This window comes from Loxodonta africana, chromosome 3, assembly GCF_030014295.1.
Source record: "Loxodonta africana isolate mLoxAfr1 chromosome 3, mLoxAfr1.hap2, whole genome shotgun sequence".
NCBI classification, from domain to species: Eukaryota; Metazoa; Chordata; class Mammalia; order Proboscidea; family Elephantidae; genus Loxodonta; species Loxodonta africana.
In genome coordinates, this window is record NC_087344.1 from 42389833 (window position 1) to 42404427 (window position 14595).

General features: G+C 42.7%; 1 protein-coding gene across 3 annotated transcripts in view; it reads right to left on the reverse strand.

The window, feature by feature from the left end:
• Nucleotides 1-425: 425 nt before the first annotated feature.
• Nucleotides 426-14595, reverse strand: part of TNFRSF9 (TNF receptor superfamily member 9) — a 31550-nt gene continuing 17380 nt past the window's right edge. The window contains exon 7 of one of the 3 annotated variants that reach the window (XM_023552101.2): nt 426-9240. In XM_023552101.2, coding sequence (XP_023407869.1) covers nt 9152-9240 — 89 coding nt within the window. In that variant the 3' untranslated portion in view covers nt 426-9151. The remainder of the gene's footprint in view (nt 9241-14595) is intronic. The other 2 variants (XM_023552100.2, XM_003413485.4) reach the window with 2 other exon arrangements.

The following is a 14595-nucleotide window of genomic DNA, read 5'->3' on the forward strand; positions in this document are numbered from 1 at the left end:
GATCCTGGCTCAGGATAAGCTTGTTAATAAATAACAGTAGGGAAAAGAAGTCTTGAAAACGTATTGCCCAGGGGAAGCCTTAAGTATGCCAGCATGTGCTAGTCAAATGCGATCTCTTCCTACCTAGCTGTGTTTGACAGGTGAAGTTATCTCTTTCGTGCTGGGGTAATTTTTATTTTTAAATGTCACAGGAGATGGCCGGTACCCACAAGAGCAAAAACCGAAATTCCATCCAAGTCTCAGCTTTGCTAAGCAGAAGCAGAGCAGGAACTCATGCTTCCCAAACAGCAGATAAAATCTTTAACTTTCCCCTAAAGAACCCCTCCACCCATCTGCCAGTTTGCTGTACTGTGGTGGCTTGCATGTTGCTCCGATGCTGGAAGCTATGCTATCGGCATTTCAAATACCAACAAGGCCACCCATGGCGGACAGGTTTCAGTGGACCTTTCAGACTAAGAAAGACTAGGAAGAAAGGCCAGGTGATCTACTTCTAAAAATTAGCCAATGAAAACCCCATGGGCCACAACAGAGTATTGTCCAATATAGTGCTGGAATATGAGCCCCTAGGTTAGAAAGCACTCAAAATAGACAGTGGCCTCAACAAGGGACTTGAAAATACCAGTGACCATGAAGATGCTTCAGGGCTGGGCAACATTTCATTTTGTTATTCACAGGGTCTCTACAGAGTCAGGGCTGACTCGATGGCAGCTAACAACAAACAACTCCAAAATGAAAAATAACTTATATTGTGCTTCGCCTTCTTACCAGCCCCTCTGGTGTGAGAAGCAATCATTATCATAGCTAGAAAAATATCAACCACTATCAGTCTTAAAGTTCTAAGGAACTGCAGTGGCTAGCTTCTTGAACTTTTGTCTGCCTGGAGTGTCTTACCTTCCTAGGGCTGCCTTAGCAAAATACCACAAAGAGGGTGCGTTTAAACAACAGACATTTCATTGCCTCACAGTTCTGGAGGCTGAGAGTCTGAGTTCAGGATGTCAGCCTTACTGATTTCTTTTGAGGCTCTGAGGGAGAATCTGCAGGCATTCCTTGGCTAGGAGCTATGGTGCCGCGTAGTGCCTTCCCTATGGGTCCCTGTCTCTGTTTCTCTTCCCTTTTATAAGGACGTCGTCAGTCATATTGGATTAGGACCCACCCTACTCCACCATAAGGACCCCTCGTGGCACAATGGCTATGCACTCTGCTGCTAACCAAAAGGTCAGCAGTTCAAGCTCCACAGGAGAAAAGATGTGGCAAACTGCCCCCGTAAATCTTTAAAGAAGCAGAATGACTGCCACGTCTTTCTCCCGGGGAGTGGCTGGTGGGTTCAGTCCTCTGACCTTGGACCATCAGGACTTCTTCCATCAAGATTGCAGCCTAGGAAACCCTATAGGGCAGTCAGAATCGACTCGATGGACTTGATGGCACGCAACAACTACCACTCCAGCATGATGTCACGTTAACCTAACTGACAACATCTTCAAAGACCCTATTTCCAGACAAGGTCGCTTTCACAGGTATAATGGTTAGTACCCTCTTTTTTGGATCTGTTCGTATTCATAATTCAATCCATAACACTGGGCAATGGGGGCAGAAGAGTAGTTGGTAAAACTCATTATAAGTGAAAAGAGTTTGTGTTGCACAAGTATTTTCTTGCTACATGTGCCATAAGTGGATGGCTACCAACGTGCCTTCTGGATCCCATTCACTCCATCAGCCCATAGTTACTGGCACTTTCCATGTGCGGGGGTACAACAGAAATCAGGCAAAGCCCCTCTCTTAGTCATCTAGTGCTGCTATAACAGAAATACCACAAGTGGGTGGCTTTAACAAAGAGAAGTTTATTCTTTCACAGTCTAGTAGGCTACAAGTCCAAATTCAAGGTGTCAGCTCCAGGGGAAGGCTTTCTCTGTTTGCTCTGGAGGAAGGTCCTTGTGACGCATTAGTCTTCCCTTGGTCTGGGAGCATCTCAGTGCAGGAACCTCAGGTCCAAAGACACGCTTTACTCCCAGGGCTGCTTTCTTGGTGGTATGAGGTCCCTCTGTCTCTCTGCTCACTTCTCTGTTTTATATCTCAAAAGAGATTGGCTTAAGACATTATCTAATCTTGTATATCACATCAATATAACTGCCACTAATCCATCTCATTTCATCAGAGTGATAGGATTTACAACACATAGGAAAATACCCAAAATGGTGGACAATCTTACAATACTGGGACTCATGGCCCAGCTAAGTTGACAGATATTTATGGAAGACATGACTCAACCCATGACAGCCCCTGATCTCAGGAGGTGACATTCTAGTCTTAGAGGCAGACAATAAACAAATATACAATGTAATGTCAGGTGCTGATAAGGGCCACTGGGATGTAATGTATATTGCAGTGCTTTCCCGATCCTTGTCAGTGCCAAGGTCATGTTCTAGGATCGGAGGCTCTGTGCTCTACTTGTTCTGTCGAGAGAAGATGAGACTTGGGTCAGGGGTGGGAGGAGACCATGGAGGAAGGAGTGAAGGCAGGAAGGGAGTGTACTTCAACTGAAACCTCTCCCATCCTGATGTCCTCAGCAGAAGCTAAATTTAACTTTGTGGTGGATTCACCCTCAGAATACTCCTCCACCCAACGAGGCTGTTATATAATGCACTTCTGCTGAGACCTCATCATCACCCCGGGTTTTCGTGACCCGACTAGCCATGTCTTTAGAAAGACTGAAGAGTATATTAAAATGGCCTTTAATAGACTCGAGGGCACTGGGTTTTTTGGAATTAATGTGTAAGACGTATAGTGGGGAGCATTTTGCCATTCTCTTGCCAATGTCTTCAATTTCCTCATCCCATTGATCATCCGTCTCACTCTCCTGGAAAACCCCAGCCTGGGTCCGTCCTCTTTGCCTCTTCTTAGCCCTCCCAGGGAGCAGCACCCCTGCAGGATGAAGGTCTCTGGCCTCCAATGAGCAAGGTTTTGGGTTTCCCCAATCAGCTCTCTCAGCCCCTACTTAACAGTTGTTTATTGCCCCATCCTCTGGTCCCCACCCCCAGTCCCAGCAAGGGAGTGCAGAGAACCTTCTGGAAGGCATTTTCTCTCCTTCCTTCCACCAAGCCCAGGCACCTACCCAACTACAAGCTCATTTGCACTGTCTTTGCCCCTATCCTCCTGTCGTGTGCCCTTGAGTTGATTCCGACTCATAGCAATCCTATAGGACAGAGTAGAACTGTCCCACAGGGTTTCGTAGGCTGTAATCTTTACAGAAACAGATTGCCAGGTCTTTTCTCCTGCAGAGTTGCTGGGGGATTCCAACTGCCCACCTTTCAGTTAGCAGACAAGCATTTAACCATTGCACCACCAGGGCTCCTTCCTGTCCTATTAGAATGAAAATGTCAGTCCTTCCTCTGTGCTCTGGGCCCCAGCACCGCCGAGTCCCAGGCACTGATTCTTCCTGTCCCTCTTTCTAGACACTCTCTTTAATGTCAGCATTTAACCTTGTTAAATTTAACCAATTTCACCAATTATAAGGGAAATATTCCCCCCTTAACTCCACTGCCATTGAGTCAATTCTGACTCACAGAGGCCCCATGTGTGTCAAAGTAGAATTTCACTCCATAGGATCCTCAATGACTGTCATCTTACAGAAGTAGATTGCCAGGCCTTTCTTCTATGGCACCAGGTGGGTGGTTAGCAGCCAAACTCAAACCATTTGTGCCACCCAGGGACCCTTAACAAGGGTTGCCAGATTTAGCAAATAAAAATACAGGATGCCTGTCTGTTAAATTTGAATTTCAGGTAAATAACGAATAATTCTTTAGAATAAGTATGTCCCAAATATTGCATGGGACACACTTATACTAAAAAAAAACTGAATGTCCTGTATTTTCTCTGGCAGCTACCTTGAGGCCCCATGTAGCCCACTAGTTCTTACTCTATGTTCTTTTTTCTTTCACTACCAAACTTTGGAAGGGTTTGTGTTGGGAACCCTTCTGTTGTGCGTTTCCAGCTCTCACCTGGCCCACCTAATCAGAGCCTTGAGCCTTAACATTCCCAGATAGTGGAGACTGGTCTCTGAGCCTACCTCTGTCCCAGTTTCTCCTTCCTTTTCAGAGAAACTCTTTTCCTGTTTTGAGTACACAGTAAACCTTGTTCGTACTGCTTCCTGCTTCAGCCTGCGTATCATATGGCATCTGGCCAACTCCCACCTATTTTTGTTTCTGGCAGTGGGAACAGGGTCCTTTCATCTGCAGCACAGAAGAGGGGTGTGTGTAGACCACCAGGACTGTGTCAACTACGAAGTGAGATCTGCTGGCCTTGGGGAACTGATGCCCACACATGGAACCAATCCTTATCAGTGAGTAAAGTGTTATTCCAACCAGTGCTTGTTGAGTAATGTCTTTCTTGGTGATCTCAAACCTTGGCTCCACAGTTTGAGTCCACTTACTGTCAGTCACCATTGTCATATCCCATTGTTCCTCATCCCCCACAGCCTGGCTCTTATGGTAAACACCCCCCTGAAAGGGCCTTCGTCAAGGTGACTGCCTTGTTGCTAAACACATTGCATATTTTGGCTGTCGTCTCTCTGGCTTCTCAGTGGCCTTAGCTCTGGCTACTTTCTCTCGTTTGGTGGATTCTGGAGACCCTTGCCCTCTGTGATGCCATTCTACTCCCCCAAACCCACTCATGGCCTCAGGTTACTCTGGCCACCCCCAGGCTCTGCCTGTGACCTCAGCACCCTCCTGGCCTCACTCACCCTCCACTGGGCATCCTGCAGGGTCCTGTGCGACATTGGTTGGCCTCTCCTGGTCTCCCCCAGCTGCTCCTCTAGGGTTCCTTGGCTCTGAAAAGGGAACCACTGCCCAAGCCTGAAAGCAGGGCCCAATCCTCTACCTCCCCCAGCTCAGTCCCCTCCCCGGCTCTCCTCTCTCATGACTGCATCCCACCCTGGATTCCTGGGGAAGCCTCTGAACTCAGCTTCTAAGTTGAATCTGTTTTTGTCATTGTAGTCAGGGAGATCTTCCTAAAATGCAAATCCAATGGAATTAAATTTGTGCATCGTAATGTCGCTTATAACATCTGAGAGTATCTGGCCCCTGCTTCCTTCATCCCTCCTCAGCCCCCAGCCTCAGCCCTCTCTCCCATCTGCCCGAGCCCTTTGCTGCTTCCAGGAAGCACATTGCCTGAGGCTCTCCTACTCCTCCTGCTGATCCTCATCATCCGAGGCAGCACCCCCTTCTGGTGCGAGTGTTCCCAACACCTAGCTTCCCTACAAGCACACAGGTTCCCTAGCGCACAGCTGCCTCTACCAGCCTGAACCTTCCAGGAGAGAGAGCTGCTACTCTCTTCTGTTTCAGAGCCATATTTCCGATGCCTGGCCTGATGTCTGGCACAGAGCAGGTCTGCCATAGCTTTGCTTCAGACTAAGAGTCCTCTTCGAGAACTCTGTTTGTACCATGCGGCAGCACTGATCAGGTTGCGCTTGTCCGTCCCTCAAGGGGAAGGTGGGTCCTTCATCTTTGAGCCTTTTGTCCTAACAGGTGTCTGGTGCAGGGCAGACACCTGGCTAGATGTTTGCTCAATGAAGGAGTCACAGTGTTTCAGAACCAGCCTCTCTGATGAATGTATAAAAGAGATATTGTTGGGGCTGCTTCGACAATTTAATTAACTTGAAGTACATCTATCTGAATCAATATTTATATAAAGACAGCATCCACTTTATGTGACTAGTAAGTCCAATGCAGAAAGCAAAAGAAATCCCAAACTATAAATCTTTAACATACCTCAAAATAGTCTAGGGTTCCATTGTTTACAAAGAATGGCATATGATTTTATTTTTAGACTTTGTGTATGATTTGATTTTGCAGTTGTAACAGAAAGTTAAGAAGCCCTGATGGCACAACAGCTGCTAACCGAAAGGTTGGTGGTTTGAATCCACCCAGCTGCTCCAAGGAGGAGAGACCTGGCAATCTGCTTCTGTAAAGACTAGAACCAAGAGAACCCTCTGGGGCAGTTCTATTCTGTAACACACAGGGATGCCATGAGTTGGAATTGACTTGATGGGACCTACCAACAATAACATCAAGTTGAAAAATACTTAAAAGGTTAAAAAATAAGTAATTTTTTTCCTTAGATTTTTTTCTGTGAAGATGGTAGATTTGTATTTTAGCCTAGGGTCCTTCGTAAAAGCATTGGTGGTGATCACTCTTCTGGCCGCACCATGCACAGACCACACACAACCCACTCTGGCCATGGTCTTTGTGTACATCCCACCCACAGATGGAAACATCTGCTCTGCAGAGGCACACAACGCCCACTTTAGTAGTCAAACGCCCCTCATATCAAAAGTTTCCATCAGATTCTTCCACTAGAGAAGAAAACCAAAATTTGCCTCAGAAGTAACCTAAGCTTTTGTTTTTACCCTTTTTAGGAAACTGTTTGCAACTTGTCTATCTCTAAACACTTAAATTCATTTTTATCAGAGAAAATTTACAGCTATTTCTATTAAACCTAACTACTGGATTTCCTAAATTAACTCTGAGGCTGGGGGGGGGGGGTCATTTTATTCTGTCTCAGTTTTTTTCCTTTGTTAACCGTCATTTAGGGGAGAGATGACTCATCCTCCAAGTTCCTGTGTTTTTTTCATTTATAACGTTTACACTCAAATATACTACTGATAAAGATTATCATGCAGTCTGTGCAATAAAAACAACCTCCGTCAGGCAAACAGAATCAACCGTAGATTTCCTCTGGGTAATATGGGGCAAATGAGAGTCTAGCTGAGTTTTCCTGCATGTTTCCAACTCAAGTCTATGGGATGTGACCGGTTACTTTTCTGTGTGTGGATAATGGACAACAGAGAATTAAACACCCTGTGCCCTAAGCCAAGAGGGGAAACCACTTTAGAATTTATAGCTTTGTGGTTTGGAAGGACAGCTGTGTTCCTGAGATGGCACTGGTAAACTCCCTAAGCTTTGTAAACTTTCTGTTTTCAAAGAATTGCACCACCAATAATTCTTCTCTTATTCTTGCCAGAATATCAGGTCAACAGGACTCTGAGGCCACTCAGGATCCTAAAACATCAGACAGCTTCACCCACAGATCTAAAAAACAAAACAAAACAACCAAAACAGTTTCCATTGAGTTGATTCTGATCCATGGAAACCCCATGTATACAGAATAGACCTACACTTCATAGGGTTTTCAAGGTTGGGACCTTTCAGAAGTAGATTGCCAGGCCTTTCTTCAAGGTGCTCCTGGGTGGGTTCTAACTGCCAAGCTTGTGGTTAGCAACCAAGCACTTAACCAGTTGCTCTACCCATCAACTCCTCCTAAAGATCTAGTATGGGTCATCCAAAGTAGGTCATGGGTATTCAAATTGAATCTCAGATGTTATTGTTCTGTATGATGTATTGTGTCTTTCTTACTACCAAGAGAAGTGTTTTCATGGGGTTTGGTAAGATTTCTTGGAAAGTTAAAAAAAAAAAAAATCTTCCCTAAATATTACTCTCACCTTTTACTATAGTAACAAACTCTTTATCAAAATAATAAAGAAAACGCCAAATGGAAGTACTTCATCTATTTAAATAAAAATATATGCCCATCAACAAATATTTTCTGAACTTGTATATATTATGTCATACATCAAAGCATAAGAAAATAATCCTTTAAGGAAGAAAAAAAGGAATACTTATTATTGCATTAAATTTCTTTCAGGCAGTCATTTTCTTAGAATATTGCTGAAATTTGGACTCACAGGTGTTCATTTTATTACTGTGCTCTGTAACTTTCATACATGCTTCATATATTAGTTTAAATGTATTAAGTATTATATAAAAACTCATTGCCCTCTAAGATTCCTATCTAATCCTTCGAGTTGCTCTCTTCAATTCGATCCCATACAGATAGTTCTTAAAAGAGTGTAATGTTCAAGGCAGACATTTTTTACTAGTTAATCTAAACTATTGTTTGGTTTTAAGAAGACTTCAGGGGATATTTTTGGTTTAAGGTTTAAAGATTATCTCAGGGCAATAGTTTCGGGGGTTCATTCAGCCTCCATGGCTCCAGAAAATCTGGAGTCCATGCGATTTTAAAATTCTGTTCTGCATTTTCCTCCTTTTGATCAGGATTCGTCTATAGAATCCTTGATCAAAATGTTCAGTAATGGTAGCTGGGCACCATCCAGTTCTGGTCTCATGGCAAAGAAGGCAGTTGTTCATGGAGGCAATTAGCCACACATTCCATATCTTCCTCCTATTCCTGACTCTCCTTCTTCCTCTGTTGCTCCAGGCAAATAGAGACCAGTTGTAAAGACCTGGATGGCTGCTTGCAAGCTTTTAAGACCTGAAGGACTATGCAATGAACTAGGAGGAACAACTTAGAAAAGGAGGGTGAGGATGGTTGCACAACTTGAAGAATTTAATCAATGTCACTAAATTGTACATGTAGAAACTGTTGAGTTGGTGTATGTTTCACTGTGTGTGTTCTCAACAACAGCAACAAAATAAATAAAATTATTAAAAAAAATATATTACATAAAAAGTTTGTACGAGTAAAAAAATATAAGACCTGGCTCAGAGGGGAGTGGAACAAAGGCAAAAGTGGCAAAGATGAAGGACCACAGGATACACAAAGACCTTTGAACACTTTCAGACATTCATCATTGAGGTCTGGGACTTTTTTCCCCTGGATTCCAGATTGGGGCGCTCTTACCAATCTCCCCCTGGCAGTGAGGAGGTCATTGTGCTAACTGATAGAACCAGTGAAATTTTTGGTTAAGAATGGTCTATGTTTTATGGACTATTGTCACATGCCATATTAGCATGGAGAAAAAATGGAATTGGCTTTGATTAAAATTTTAGCAGAACTATTGGGCCTACATGATAAACTGAAAATGTACTCTCTTTAGGTTAAAAAAAAACTAGTCCAAGTCTGTTAGGTAGCATCTAGAAAATGCCTTTTGACTACTAGCTCTTGCTCATCCTTCTGTTCTGTTAAAAATGGTACATTTTTAAAGGCCAACTCATTAGCATTTGGAAAAAACTTGTCAGAGGGTAGCCCTAGGTACTATCGGGGATGGTGTTTTCATTTTAAAAGGACGTGGTAGGGGGATCACTTGATTTCTCCTTTGCTTCTTGTCAAGAGAGTCCCAACAGCGATTTGAGTTTCTGCTTCACAGTTCACAGTCTCCTTCTTCTTCTTCTGGAAATCGGCAGCTACAGCCATCTTCTTCCTGGGCAGTCTGTACTGGTTTTATAAATGCTAAAAAAAAAAATTTTAAAGATACTTCTTTTTTATTGTCTGTGTTAACCATTTAACAATTATTTTCCACAAATCATTCTCAACCTGGATTTTAACAAGCCATCAACAGGATAGATAATAGCAAGTACAAGTTTTTCTCAAGATTATTTAAGATTTGTCTCCTTTTACAAATACTTTTTATTGATTTCTTAAAGACTACTTTTTTTGTTTTTTAAAAGTGGCTAAAAAAAATCATGAGCGTGAATCACTACAGTATAAAAATATTAGCCATGTACCAAACATAACTGCAGGTTTGATTCTGCAGCACATAATTTAGTCTTCAGAGTTACTTAGATTGAACATTAGTAGTTCCTTTGGAATGAGATGCTTATGGCATCAAAATTTTAAAGCTATCCCCCACTACCTCCATCTATTAATAAGAGCCGATTTATGTATTATGAAGATATGCATTATCTTTCAGGTTCTCTTTTACCGGTTAGTGTGAACTATTTGTGTTACTGCTGAGCATTTTTCAGTCCTAAGCAGGTATTTCCTTAGAGTCTGACAAAGCAAAAGGCCCTACCCCAACTTTGCATGCTTGCTACTATAAAAAATAACCAAAAACCCAACAACCACACTATTTCACCAGAGCTTATGAAAATCTGGCAGAGACTTTCAGAAATATCAATGAGATGTCTTTTTACTTTTGAAATAATATCAGTGGAGATCTACTTCCAGAAAGATGGAGTAGTCATGTTTTCCTCTATTCCTCCTGCTAAGTATAGCTAAAAATTATGAACATTATATATAAAACAAACAGAAGAGGACTCCAAAAAGTGGAGAGAAGAAGGCAGAACAACTAGGGGCCTCAGGATCCCCTCAGATGAGTTCCTTGGGTTTCCTTTCTGCTTCATATATCTTAGGCTGAGAACTGTAGAAGCCAGCAACCTAGAAAGGCCAATGGGCACAGACAAAAAGAGCCCCAAGAAAAGCTTGCTATTTGTTGTACACTACCAGGAAAAGGGCAGAATAGCAAAACAGAAAACTTTTAGACAATAACTGCTCTACCCCAGCCAAATACCACAGAAAAAATGGGAGCTTCACTCCCTAAGCCCACTGGCGAAAGCCAAGTGTAAAGTCTAGACTGTTATACTCACCAGGCTATAAGGCACACCTCCCCCTCCTCAGTGGGGTAGTATCAGAGGAGGTGTAGTAGAAAGCCTGGACTGTCACCATCACTTGTCATTAATGAGGCCACCACACTTCACCTCCTTCAATGTCAGTGGAGACCACCAGGGGAGTGGTAATAAGGTGCCCATCCCTATCCCAGCCAGAGTGGTATTGGAAGAGGCCTAGTGAGGAGCCCGAATGTCCACATACACTCAGTACTACCCAGGAGTCCCTTACTCTCCACCGCTAGGAAGTCTAGTGTAGAACCTAGATTTCCACCCTCACCTGGCAGTAACAAGACAGCACCCTTATTCCTCTGCTGGAGCAGTGTCAGAGGAAGCCTGAGAAAATACGAGATTTACACCCAGTCTCATAACATAATATCCAAAGTGTCTAGGTTTTATTTAAAAAAATCGCATGTTGAGGTGGGGCCAAGTAGCTGACTAGGTAGACGCTACCTTGGATCCCTCTTGCAACAAAGACTCAGAAAAACAAGTGAATCGATCACATACATGACAATCTACGAACCCTGACCATCAAACACAGATCTAAAGAGTTGATCTGAGTGACAGAGACGGAGAATGAACAACCATGGGGAAGCAGCGAATGTTTTCGGAGCCTGAAGCCAGCGTCCCAGTCAGGAAACCTTGGCGCTGAGCTTTGGACTGGGCGCAGGGAAGCTGAGCAGGGCATCCTGAGATGGCACAAACATGGGACGCGTCCCTACCCCCAGAAGTGACCTCAGGGGAAGCCCAGCCAGTGCACGCAGACAGCGCAGTGACGTGGCTGACAGGAGGAGAAGTCATCGGGAGGCAGCGACTGGTTTTGGAGCCGGGAGTGCGGCTTCCCAGCCAGGGAACCTTGGTGCTGGGCTTTGGATTGGGAGTGGAGGAACTAACCACGGCTTCTGAGACAGCGCAAGCATGGGACAGTCGACGCACCCCTCGGGAATCTCAGATAAAACAGTCATCCCAAGCAAGATAAGTAACTTTGTCTATATTCCGGGGTGCTACTCTCTCCTATTTATCTGAACCCTCGCTTCCCCTTCCCAGGCGGCTTCATTAACATTGGAATTTCCTGAGCCAGAGACTGAACTGCGCTGCAGTTTTTCTTTTATTTATTTATTTAGGTCTTTTCCTAACCCATTCTCCTGGTCTGAGAGAAGCAGCTACAAAAAACCGAGGGACCAAAAATTCTTCCCTAATTGGACTAAAAACACAGAACCAGCTCCAGCCAAGCATATGTGATCCACAGTCTTGGGCTTTCATCCCTACAGGGAACAAGGTGGCTATTATAATGCAAAGGCATTTCTGATAGGGATCTGACTGTAATTGTTTTAGCGCATTACTGGAAAGACAAGTTTCCCAGGTCTGATATCTCTGCGTATTCAACAGACCCACAACAGGGAAGTGAGGGCTGAAGCTCCCCCCAGGCCACCTAGCCTCCTGCCTTAGGGGGTCTAAGGAGGGTGACACCTACCAATCTGTAGAGGTACTTGCATTGGGGGCCTAAGGTACAGCTGCAGAGCCCACCCACCAAGGTGCTTTAGGAATAGAGACACACCTACCTCACTGGCACTTGGGGGAAGCCTGTCAGCATCCTGTCCCCCCTGGAGTGTGAACCCCTGCTGCTACTAGAATCTGGTGCACACAACTATCACCACTACTTCTCTAGGTGGATAGGTGACAGTCTGCACCACACACTTGATGACCCAAAATCAGATTCTACTCAAGAATAGTGAATGGACTCAGGCGTATATATCTAGTAACAGCCCAAACCAGCTGATGATAGGACATAAGTGAGTCAAGGGCTACAACAATCAAGACAGTGCAATCTAGTAGCCCATCTATGTATACTGAAAGAAAACAAAACAAGATAAGACTCAGTGAGCAAATACAGAATAAATCACTACAATATCTTAGTGATGGCTCAGAGACAGCAGTCAGTATCAAACCACATAAAGAAGCAGATCATGATTGCTTCTACAACTCCCCAAACTAAAGAATCAAAATCTTTCCCAAATGAAGACACAATCCTGGAATTGCCAGATACAGAATATAAAAAACTAATTTACAGAATGCTTCAAGACATCAGGGATGACCTCAGAAATGAAATAAGGCAATCTACAGAAAAAGCCAAGGAACACACTGATAAAGCAGTTGAAGAACTCAAAAAGATTATTCAAGAACATAGTGGAAAAATTAATAAGTTGCAAGAATCCATAGAGAGACAGCATTCAGAAATCCAAAAGATTAACAATAAAATTACAGAATTAGACAATGCAATAGGAAGTCAGAGGAGCAGACTCGAGCAATTGGAATGCAGAGTGGGAGATCTGGAGGACCAGGGAATTGACACCAATATAGCTGAAAAAAAAATCAGATAAAAGAATCAAAAAAAATGAAGAAACCCTAAGAATCATGTGGGACTCTATCAAGAAGAATAACTTGTGTGTGATTGGAGTCCCAGAACAGGGAGGCATAACAGAAAACACAGAGAGAATAGTTGAAGATCTGTTGGCAGAAAACTTCCCTGACATCATGAAAGACAAAAGGATATCTATCCAAGATGCTCACCGAACCCCATTTAAGATTGATCCAAAAAGAAAATCACCAAGACATATTATCATCAAACTTGCCAAAACCAAAGATAAAGAGAAAATTTAATCAATAAGAATAAGTTCAGACTACTCAGCAGAAACCATGGAGGCAAGAAGGCAATGGGATGACATATACAGAGCACTGAAGGAGAAAAACTGCCAGCCAAGGATCATATATCCAGCAAAACTCTCTCTGAAATATGAAGGCGAAATTAAGACATTTACAGATAAACACAAGCTTAGAGACTTTGCAAAAACCAAACCAAAGCTGCAAGAAATACTAAAGGAAATTGTTTGGTCAGAAAACCAATAATATCAGATACCAGCACAACACAAGGTCACAGAACAGAGCATCCTGATATCAACTCAAATAGGGAAATCACAAAAACAAATTAAGATTAATTTTAAAAAGAAAAAAACGCTCAAAACAGGGAATCATTGAAGTCAATATGTAAAAGACCACAATAATCAAAAAGAGGGACTAAATACAGGTGGCATAGAACTGCCATATGGAGAGGGATACAAGGCGATATACGACAATACAAGTTAGGTTTTTACTTAGAAAAATAGGGGTAAATATTAAGGTAACCACAAAGAGGTAAAACAACTCCATAACTCAAAATAAAAACCAAGACAAACATAACGACTCAGCAAACATAAAGTCAAATACTATGAAAATGAGGAACACACAATTTACAAAGAAAAACGTCTCAGCACAAAAAAGTAAGTGGAAAAATGAAATGGTCAACAACACACATAAAAAGGCATCAAAATGACAGCACTAAACACGTACTTATCTATAATTATGCTGAAAGTATATGGACTAAACGCACCAATAAAGAGACAGAGAGTCTCAGACTGGATAAAGAAACACGATCCGTCTATATGCTGCCTACAAGAGACACACCTTAGACTTAGAGACACAAACAAACTAAAACTCAAAGGATGGAAAAAAATATATCAAGCAAACAATAAGCAAAAAAGAAGAGGAGTAGCAATATTAATTTCTGACAAAATAGACTTTAAAGTTAAATCCACCACAAAGGATAAAGAAGGACACTACATAATGATTAAAGGGACAATTGACCAGGAAGATATAACCATATTAAATATTTATGCGCCCAATGACAGGGCTGCAAGATACATAAAACAAACTTTAACAGAACTGAAAAGTGAGATAGACACCTCCACAGTTATGGTAGGAGACTTCAATGCACCACTCTCGGAGAAGGGCAGGACATCCAGTAAGAAGCTCAATAGAGACACGGAAGACCTAATTGCTACAACCAACCAACTTGACCTCTTTGACTTATACAGAACACTCCACCCAACTGCTGCAAAGTATACTTTTTTTTCTAGCGCACATGGAACATTCTCTAGAATAGACCACATATTAGGTCATAAAACAAACCTTTGCAGAATCCAAAACATCGAAATATTACAAAGCATCTTCTCAGACCACAAGGCAATAAAAGTGGAAATCAATAACAGAAAAATTAGGGAAAAGAAATCAAATACTTGGAAACTGAACAATACCCTCCTGAAAAAAGACTGGGTTATAGAAGACATTAAGGAGGGAAAAAAGAAATTCATAGAATGCAATGCGA